The sequence below is a fragment of the Panicum virgatum genome, chromosome 4K (assembly GCF_016808335.1).
Source record: "Panicum virgatum strain AP13 chromosome 4K, P.virgatum_v5, whole genome shotgun sequence".
Lineage (NCBI taxonomy): Eukaryota > Viridiplantae > Streptophyta > Magnoliopsida > Poales > Poaceae > Panicum > Panicum virgatum.
In genome coordinates, this window is record NC_053139.1 from 14,383,731 (window position 1) to 14,394,696 (window position 10,966).

The following is a 10,966-nucleotide window of genomic DNA, read 5'->3' on the forward strand; positions in this document are numbered from 1 at the left end:
CTTGACATGAAAGTTTTGTTGGATCGATGGATGGTTTGGTTAGATGCATGGGGTGGATGGAATCTATCTATATATATGGGTGCATTGTTTAATTTCTTGGCTAGCGTGCGAGGAGGAGGCTGTTGTGTCGAATGCGGATACTGTTGGTAGGGTTGAAAACGGGACGGGAAAATCCCGTCCCGACCGGCACCGAATCCCGTATAAACCGATCGGATACCGTATTGATAAAAAAACAGGAAACAGGAAAAAACCCGGGAAAATACGGCAGGAACAGGAGCGGAAGCGGTTAGGGGCGATTCCTGACCGTATCTGTGGTTACCGTATTTGACGGGAAAATTCCCGTCGGTATTCTTGTTTTTCGGCACCTAAACCTCATATTCAGCCTACATCTACATTCCGTCCAAGCACACGCCCGGCGTCCCCCCGTGCGCCTGATGGCCTGGCCCGCTGGCAGCCCGTCACACACCTGCTGGCAGCCGTCTCCAGCAAAATCAGTCCCCAACCCACCCGTTTCCTCTCCTAACCCTAGTTCGCCTCCTCTCCTAACCCTAGTTCGCCTCCTCTCCATTCAGACGCCGCCGCCGCCGCCGCGTCGCTCCAAGTGGCCAGGCCCGCGCCCATCGACCCTGCACTCCGCCGCCCACCTGCTTCCCACCGCCACCACCCACAGGCCGCCAGGCCCCATTGACCCCAGACTCCGGCACTCCGCCACAAGCTGCTCCGTCCAATTCCATCGCATGCTGCTCCGTCCACTCCGCCATGGAGGCATCTCTACAACTTGGAAAGGCGAGTAGGGAGAAGGATGCACTTGCGCGATTGGACCTGTGCCTGTGTGATGTACTGCTGTGTCAATGTGTGTGTCTTGGTTTTGCTGTTCTGAATTTCTGATTCTCGGTATGCATGTGCATGTGCTGACTGCTGATATATAGTGCTGTGCGTAGGAGCAATCGGCTCCAAGGTGGCTCAAGGATTCGTTCCTTGTTCGCAGTCAGGACAATATTTCTTTGAGTGGTTACATGTATCGTGTTCCCGTCTTAAATTACCATTTCCCGATCGTAATCGATGTGTTCCCGACCGATATGTTCCGTTCTCGATATCCCGTAATATCGGTTTCGTTTTTCCGTCCGCCTTTCCCATTCCCGTTTCTGTTCCCGACAAAAAAAAAACAGGAGCAGGAACGGTTTAGGTATTTTCCCGATCGTTCCCTACCGTTTTCAACCCTAACTGTTGGGCTGGGTACTTGGGTTGCGACTGACGGTGGCTGTGTTTTGTTCTTCTAAAGAGCCTATTATCGAATTCATTCAAAACTGAAAGGAAGTATTACTAGAGATATAATTAGCCATGCTTATAGGAAAGCATGTACTTTGCTTATAGGAAAGAAGTGGCGGCCGGCACGGGGCCTCAGCGGCACGGAACACAGTGCGGTGCAGGGCCTTGGCTCGATGACCGCAGCGGCGCGGTACGAGCACGACGGCGGCGCAGGTGAGCAGCAGCTGCGCGAGCAGGTGGGCAGCACAAAGTGAGGCAGTTGTGGGTCGGCTGACCCGCTCATGAAAATTCATTTCTAAGGACGGATCATGTCCTTACCCTCACCCGCGCCCTAGAGAGCATTAGCCGCAACTAGCACTATCTGCGAAGACGATGCACGTCACATTTGACATCTTGGGGTTCTTCCTAAAACATTATCCGTCACCTTTCTTATGACATAGGTGATGTGCAACATCAAAGCACGTCACTTTTGTCATAGGTGACGGGCCACATTTATGGTCTGTCACCTATAAATTTCATATAGGTGACATGCAAAATTAAAGCACGTCACCTATAAGGTTAGTATGCATGACGGGTTTTGACAAGTCAAAGGTAATGGACATCATTAAAGCGCATCACCTTTGTGATGACATAGGTGACATGCAACGTCAAGGCACATCACCTTTATGACTTGTTATAATATTTGAACACGCAATTTTTTAAAAATTCAAATTGTCTCAGATTAAAAAATAGTATATACAAAAGTTGTAGGTCTGTTCCGGATCTACAATTTTGTAGTTGAATTTTTTTTTCAGTTGAGGTTGTTTTGCACCCAAATATATGGTTTAAATTTTGAATTTGAAAATTTTCAAAATCTCTCAAATGATCTCAGATGGAAAAAGAAGTATATATGAAAGTTTAGGTTGCGACTCGATCTACAACTTTGAAGTTGAAAAGATTTTCATTTGACATCATTATAGCTGTAAAATGAGTTATATAAGACATTTCAAAGTGATGATAAAAGAAAAATATCTCATTGTTGATCATATGTGATGGTGTAGCCCAGTGGTAGTGAATGGTACACGCGAGGCTGAGGTTGTGGATTCGAATCCTGGTAACGATAGAAAAAATCGCACGCGTTTATGTTCGCTCAAAAAATTGTGCGTTGGGTACTTGGGTTGCGAGGCGGTTGCTGTGTCTTGTTCTTTTACGCTACCGTTAGAGCCCAGTGTCAAATTTATTAAAAATTGAAAGGAAGTATTATTGAAGATATAATTAGGGATTTTTAAAAAGGATTAACCCTGCTTATTGAAAAGCATCTAGTTTGTGATAAAAACTCCCTGAGAGCCACATCCATCCACACCACCTATATGCCGGCTCACGTTAACGACCAGCTAAACAAGTTCAAAGACCAGCTAAAAGGGAAACACAAACTAACAGAGACGGAACTACGAACAAAATGAAATGAAAACTTCAGCAGCTTCTCTCGTCCTCACAGCGAACTCTTCCATGCATCAAAAGCTACAATTTCGCCTCTGGTCATCGACCAAATACTACTACGAAAACAATTTGTAGCAGCATGCTTTTTAATTCAGGGACATGGCAAAATGTATGATATAAAAAAGGGAGAGAGGGTACTGTAGCAAACGATCCACCCCTAAAAATTTATTTTTAGAGAGCAGATGATGGTGTCACCCATCCCTAGAAATGACCACCATTTTTAGGAGGTGTGTGACGCAATCACCTGACCATGAAAATGGTACTCATTTTTAAGGATGGTCCTAAAAAATTCAAAACGTTTCACATGGGCAGGGCCCTCTCTCTCCCCTTATCTCTTCCCTCTCTCTTTCTCATTATCTTTTCCCTCGGGTCGCGTGGGTGGCCAGCACCCTCTCTCTCTCCTTATCTCTTCCATTAGCACCTGCAGAAGGAGGACTTGAGTCACAGTGCGAGCATGCAGTAGAAGAGCGGAGGCGGCCGGCGCGGGGCCTCAGCGGCGCGGCACACTGTGCAGCGCAGGGCCTTGGCTCGATGACCGAGGCGGCGCAGTCTGAGCACGACGGCGGCACTGGAGAGCAGCAGCGGTGCGAGCATGGCGGCAACACAAAGCGAGGCAGGTGTCGCCGCGCACGTCGCGAGCCCGACGAAGGTGCGGCGTGGTGCGAGCACGATGTCTCAGAGCACAAGCCGCCGTTTTTTATGCGGGTCGCCTGGTCCGCCCATAAAAATCGATTTCTAAGGGCGGATCATGCCCTCACTCTCACCCGCACCCTAGAGGGCATGAGCCGCAACTAGCACTATTAAAGAAACGCCTTAAGGTGACGGGCGCAAAGGTGACGCGTTGTTGTTGCGCGTCACCTTGCGATATGGGTAACACGCGAAGATGATGCTGACACCTTGGGGCCTTCCTAAAACATTGCCCGTCACCATTATTGTGACATAGGTAATGTGCAACATCAAAGCATGTCACCGTTGTTATAGGTGACAGGCCACATTTATGATCCGTCAACTATAGGCTATAAGTTTCATATAGGTGAAGGGTAACATTAAAGTACGTCACCTATAAGGTTAGTATAGGTGACGGGCATCATCAAAGCGCGTCACCTTTGTGATGACATAGGTGACGTGCAACATCAAGGTGCGTCACCTTTGTGACTTTTTATAATATTTCAACACGTGATTTTTGAAAAATTCAAATTGTCTCACATTAAAAGATGGTCTATACAAAAGTTGTAGGTCCAAACCAGATCTACAACTTTGTAGTTAAAATTTTTTTAGTTGTGGTTGTTTTGGCACCTAAATACATAGTTTAAATTTTGAATTTCAAATTTTCAAATGACCTTAGTTGGGAAAAAAGTATATATAAAAGTTGTAGGTCGTGACTAGATCTACAACTTTGTAGTTGAAAAGATTTTCATTTGAGATCATTATAGCTATGAAATGGGTTATATAAGACATTTGAAAGTGATGATAAAAGAAAAGTATCCCATTGTTAGTCATATGTGATGGTATAGCCCAGTGGCTGGGAAGGGTACGCGCGAGCGTACAGTTGTGGGTTCGAATTCAGGTAATGGTAGAAAAAATCGCACACGTGTATATTCTTCAAAAAAAAAATGGTGCGATGGGTACTTGGGTTGCGACAGGCGGTTGTTGTGTCTTGTTCTTCTACGCTACCTTCCGTAAGAGCCCAGTGTTGAATTCATTAAGAACGGAAAGGAAGTATTATTGGAGTTATAATTAGAGATTTTTTTTTTAAAAAAAAAGAATTACCCCTGCTTATAGGAAAGCATGTAGTTTGTGATACAAACTCCCTGAGAGCCAGACCCATCCACACCACCTATATACCAGCTCGTGTTAACGACCAGCTAAACAAGTTCAAAGACCAGCTAAAAGGGAAAGACAAACTAACACAGACGGAACTACGGACAAAACTAAATGAAAACTTTAGCAGCTTCTCTCCTCCTCACAGCGAACCCTTCCATGCACCAAAGCTACAATTTTGCCCCTAGTCGTCCAACAAATACTACTACAAAAATGACTTGTAGCTAGGGGTGGTAAAGGGTCCAACATTTTGAACTAGAAAATCTAAGGATCGGGCCTTAAAAGGACCGGGCTCTAAACATATGTATTTTTGAACTAAAAATTTTAAGGGCTTTATTGGACTGTGAAGAGACCACTAGGGCCATGGCCCATTACCACCCCTACTTGTAGCAGCATCCTTTTACTTTAGGGACCAGATAAAATATAACTCATTGCTACAAAAAAAAAAGAAGAGGGGTTACTATAGCAAACGGCCCGCCCCTGAAAATGCATTTTTAAGGAGCAAATAATGGTGTCACCCATCCATGGAAATGACCACCATTTTTAGGGTTGTGCGACGCAATCACCCGACCATAAAAATGGTACTCATTTTAAAGGGTGGTCCAAAAAACTTCAAAAACCAGCGGCGAGCTTTTCCCTCGAAGCGCTTCACATGGGTAGGCCCCTCTCTTTCCTTATCACTTCCCTCTCTCTTTCTCATTATCTTTTCCCTCGAGTCACGTGGGTGGCCAACAACCCCCTTGTCTCTCTCTCTCTCATTATCTCTTCCATTAGCAGCTCTGGGAGGAAGGCTTGGGTCACGGCGCGAGCACGGCGGTAGTAGGGGAGCAACGGCGGCTGGCACGGGCTCGATGACCGTAGCGGCATGGTGCGATTGTGATGGCGGCATAGGGGAGCGGCAGTGGCACGAGCATGGTGGTAGCATGAAGCAAGGCTGGCAGCACCGCGCGAGTCGCGAGCCCGGCGGCAGCGCGGCGGGGTGCGAGCACGGCGTTTGGGAGCAGCAGCCCCCGGTCTTTTATTGATTTTTTATGCGGGTCGCCTGACCCGCCCATGAAAGTCCATTTCTAAGGGCAGATTGTGCCCTCAACCTCACCTGTGCCCTAGAGGGCATGTGTCGCAACTAGCACTGTGTAAGAAACGACCTACAATGACACTCACAAGGGTGACGCGTTGTTGTTGCGCGTCACCTTTGCGATATGGGTGACGCGCAAAGATGATGCACGTCACCGTTGCCTCCCTAGGGGCATCTCTAAAACATTGACCGTCACCTTTCTTATAACATAGGTGACGTGCAACCTCAAAGCACATCACATTTGTTATAGGTGACGGACCACATTTATGGTCTGTCGCCTATAAGTTTCATATAGGCGATGGGCAACATTATAGCACATCACCTACAAGATTAGTATAGATGACGGGTTTTGACAAGTCTAGTGACGGGCATCATCAAAGCGTGTCACCTCGTGATAACATAGATGACGTGCAACATCAAGGCACGTTACCTTTGTGATTTTTATAATACTTGAACACGTGATTTTTGAAAACTTCAAATTGTCTCAGTTTAAAAAATGATCTATAGTAAAGTTGTAGGTCTCAAACATGTCTATAACTTTGTAGTTAAAATTTTTTTCAGTTGAGATTGTTTTGGCACCAAAAATACATGGATTAAATTTTGAATTTCAAAATTTCAAAAATTTTAAATGACCTCATATGGAAAAAAAAGTATATTTGAATGTTGTAGGTCGCGACTAGATCTACAACTTTATAGTTGAAAATATTTTTATTTGACATCATTATAGCTGTAAAATGGGTTATATAAGACATTTCAAAGTGATGATAAAAGAAAAATATCTCATTGTTGGTCATATGTGATAGTGTAGCCCAGTGGTAGGGAATGGTACGCGCGAGGCTGAGGTTGTGGATTCGAATCATGGTAACGGTAGAAAAAATCGCACGCATTCATATTCGCTCAAAAAATCATGCGATGGATGCTTGGGTTGTGACAGGAGCGGTTGCTGTGTCTTGTTCTTCTACGCTGCCTTACGTAAGAGCCCAGTTTTGAATTCATTAAAAACTAAAAGGAAGTATTATTGGAGATATAATTAGGAATTTTTAAAAAGGATCTTCCCTACTCATAGGAAAGCATGTAGTTTGTAATACAGACTCCCTGAGAGCCACACCCATCCACACCACCTATATACCAGCTCGCATTAACGACCAACTAAACAAGTTCAAAGTCTAGCTAAAAGGAAAAGACAAACTAACAGAGACGGAAATAAGGACAAAATTAAATGAAAACTTCAGCAGCTTCTCTCGTTCCCACAGCGAACCCTTCCACGCATCCAAAGCTACTATTTTGCCCCCAGGTCATCCAACAAATAATACTTAAAAAATAATTTGTAGCAACGCCCTTTTACTTCAGGGACGGAGCAATGTAACCCGATGCTACAAAAAAATAACCCTAAAAATGTATTTTTAAGGAGCGGATGATGGCGTAACCCATTTGTGGAAATGACCACTATTTTTAGGGGTGTGTGACATAATTACCCGACCATGAAAATGGTACTCATTTTAAAGGTGGTCCTAGAAAAGTCAAAAACCAGCGGCGGGCCCCTCTCTCTCCTTATCTCTTCCCTCACTTTTTCTCATTATCTTTTTGCTCGGGTCGCGTGGGTGGCCAGCAGCCCCCCTCCCCCTCTCTCTCCTTATTTCTTCCATTAGCAACTGCGGGAGGACTTGGGTCACGGCGCAAGCACGGCGGCAGTAGGGGAGCAGCGCCAGGCGGCGCCAGGCGTCAGTTGCGTGGGGCCTTGGCTATATGACCGCGGCGGCGCGGTGCGAGCACAACGGCAGCATAGGGGAGTAGCAATGGCTCGAGCATGGCGGTAGCACAAAGCGAGTCCGGCGGCGCCGCATGCTTCGCGAGCCCAGCGGTGGCGCGGCGTGGTGCGAGCACGTCGTCTGGGAGCAGCAGCAGCCACCGGCCTTTTTTTGTTTTTTTATGCGGGTCGCTCGACCCGCCCATGAAAATCTATTTTCAAGAGAGGGTCATGCCGTCACTGTCACCCTAGAAATATTTATTTTAACACGCAAAAGAATAATGCCCGTCACCTATGTCAACACATAGGTGACGGGCTAACACTTATGCCCGTCACCTTTGTGGTGGCATAGGTGATGGTCTTCAGTCCGTCATTTTTGAGTAGTCATCAATAACGTGATAAAGGTAATGGACATAGTATAGAAATGGATTTGTAGAGACAGACGCGTTATCCGTCTCTACAAATAGTATTTATTGCGGCAAGAACTAAGAACAGGCATTGCGTCCTTAGTTGTTTGGGATACCACACAAGATGCATGGTGCCGCCGTGGGCGCATGGGCGACAACTCGGCAACTGATTAGATTAGCAGGGACCACGCCTCATCTTCCACTTACTGCTCATGCGATTGGATTAGCAAACCTATAGATGCCCCCCCCCCCCCCCCCCCCCCTCCTCCTTGGCCCCTGGTGTTCGCCTCCGCCGCATGGGCGTAGAGCCGGCCTGCCGTTCCTGGCACCGCCACATCTGGAAATTTTATACATCTTCCACTAAATTTTAAGCTATTTACCTTCTCCGGTTTGAGATTTTTGCAATCCTTGACGATAATGATAGCATCCGAGCAATGTACGACAACAGCGAGTTAGCTGCATGTGGGGCAGGAAACCATCCCATAGGACGGACACGTGTTGCAACTAGAATGGAGACAGAGGATGGGACCTAAATCAAATTTGAATTTCAATTGATCTTTTCTCTTGATTCTTAAACCAATCATCTAATTTAAAATCCACTTAAACCGTAATATTCGTTGGAATTAATGCCGGATCCAATATGATGTTTTAATTGTTTATTTAAACATTTCAAAATACTTTTTCAACATTTTCAATGTATCATTTAAACATTTGTAATATGCTTTTTCAACATTTTTAATGACATATTGAATTAGTTTTTCTAAAGTGTTGAATTATTTTTGAAAAAATGGTTAAAGTAGTTAGATGAAAATGTTGAATATACTATTACAAAGATTACAGTAGAGGAAATATAATGAAATATGAACAACAATAAAAATACTCGACGCAGATTCGGTGACATTATATGGTGACATTCTCTGTGATATTGTCACTGACGTGTGGGATCCACATCTTTCGGGCTCACGTGAGTCCCACATATCAGCGACTCAATGTCACGGGAAATATCACCGTGCAATGTCACCGAACCTCAATCGAAAAATACCACGCAAGGCTAGGGATGAACCTCCACTGACGGCACCATTAGGTACCAGAACCAGCCTGCTTCTTGCCTGAGTCTTTGCACGTGTGCTGCTGTTTGGGCCGTAAGCTATTATCTGCTGGGCTTTTAATGGGCTGTGAGATCTCTAGACTTTCTAACCTTCCCGCCACGGTCCTCTGTTGGTTTACTCAAGGCGTGTCTTCGAGTTTAATTTGGCAACGGAGTCGCCGCGACCTCTCTCTCACCTCTCATCCTTCAACCGGTAAGACAGGGTGATCGAGTTGAAAAAAAAAGTGATCCCACGGTGACAAATCATAGGCCAGGACGTAGGGTGCGCGTAATACAGGGGATCGTATATCGTCATCCTATATAGTCTAGTAGTTACAAGAGCCTCGATAGCATCTAAGGTTCTGGGTCGACTCCCCATAGAAGCGAATATTCTGAAATTTAATGGCGTTGTGCATTCAGTGATAGACAACGTTCCCGTCGACAGCGAGGCGCCTGTGGTGACTTCGTTAATCTTGAGAATTTGCTGGCTCAATCTTCAAAAATACTCATAGGAATAGAATTTGCGTATATGTGTTCATAGGGGTGTGAGTGTGCGTGTGTTGTAAGTGTTCGAGTTGTACTGTGTAATTTCAAAAAAAAAAGAAATAAGAGATGATAATGCTCTAATTTTTTGGGGTGTCATGTCCAACAAAATACTAACCTAGACTATGTAGTTCTTTTCTAAGAACACTAGCCAGCTGCAGTAAGGCAGCTTCTCATACGTAGGCTATACTATGCTAAAAATATTATTCTAGTTTAAAAAACAAAGCATCATTCATATACTTTACACGTACCGCCCCCTCCCCCCACACGCGTCACATGGCTGTTGTGTCAACTGCACACGTAGTTTCCTAGCGGTGCCACATGCGCAACTTAAACGGTGCCGAACTGCCGTGCGTGTCCCCGCTTGGAAACCGGCCAGCAGCAGCACTGACCACTGAGCTTTTATATTTATATATAGACAGGTCGTCCCGTTTAAGCTGCAGCGTTTCACCGCAGAGCGAGATCGAATTCCACGGACCAAAATCCACCCAGGAAGTCATCACGAGCATGTCTGCGATCAAAGCCAAGGTCGAGGACGCCGCTTCGTCCGCCAAGGCCGGCACGGAGAAGGCCATGGCCGCCGCCGGTGAGAAGGCGGAGAAGGCGACGATGAGAGACCCGATGAAGAAGCGGGCGGCCGAGGAGCGGAAGGAGGACCGGAAGCTGGAGATCGAATCCGACGAGAGGGTCGAGAAGGCCGGCCATGGCTCCGAGAAAAAGCACACGGTGGAAGGGTAGGCCGTACGCGAGCTACGACTGCAGCGCAGCACGTCGGCGCTGCCGCAAGTGGAACGAGCACGGAGCACCATTCGACCGGTGCGCCGTAGACATACGAGCTATGTATGTAATGTTGATTTGAGTTTATTAAAAAAACAAACATCTATCGTTGTTATTTTTCTTATATTCATCACGAGTATATCATGATAGTATGTTTAATTTAATTGGTACAGTAGTATATTTATTGATTCGTCAGGTGTTCATATATTTTTTATATAAATTTGATTAAAGTTGGAAAGGTTAATTTAGGACAAATGTAGTTACCGTCTTACTGGTCTTTCAATCACCATGTCGACTTCTTTTCCGAAACACAGTACAAATGCAACACTCACTTTTTATGAATGTACGCATGCAACCCAAATCTCTATGACTATCTTCGAGCCCGCGTATCCTCGAAATAGGTAGAAGTTACCACTAGTAAAATAAAAAACAGTAAAATAATAAATTTTAAAAAAGTAGAAAATAGAAAAGGAAAAATAAAAAATTCCGGCCAACCAACCCTCTAGCGTGGAGCTACAATTTTATAACAAAATATGCATAATAATGCACAATTGCATCGCGCGTTCCTTTCTTACCACTACTTTTGACTCCATGGTATATACTATCTTTTTATATTAAATCTGAAATTAATTTGTAGCCACTACTTTTGACTCCATGGTATATACTATCTTTTTATATTAAATCTGAAATTAATTTGTAGGGTGGCACCATCAACTGTTCCTACAAATCAATCTTTTTCTAGAGGTGGATGACAGCCATCA

The 10,966-nt window shown here is 45.2% G+C and overlaps 1 protein-coding gene across 1 annotated transcript; it reads left to right on the top strand.

The window, feature by feature from the left end:
* Positions 1 to 9,873: 9,873 nt before the first annotated feature.
* LOC120705081 (protein LE25-like) lies at positions 9,874 to 10,381 on the top strand. Its single transcript, XM_039989612.1, has one exon. The coding sequence runs from the start codon at positions 9,936 to 9,938 to the stop codon at positions 10,164 to 10,166; it is 231 nt and encodes a 76-aa protein (XP_039845546.1). The 5' UTR covers positions 9,874 to 9,935; the 3' UTR covers positions 10,167 to 10,381.
* The last annotated feature ends 585 nt before the right edge of the window (positions 10,382 to 10,966 follow it).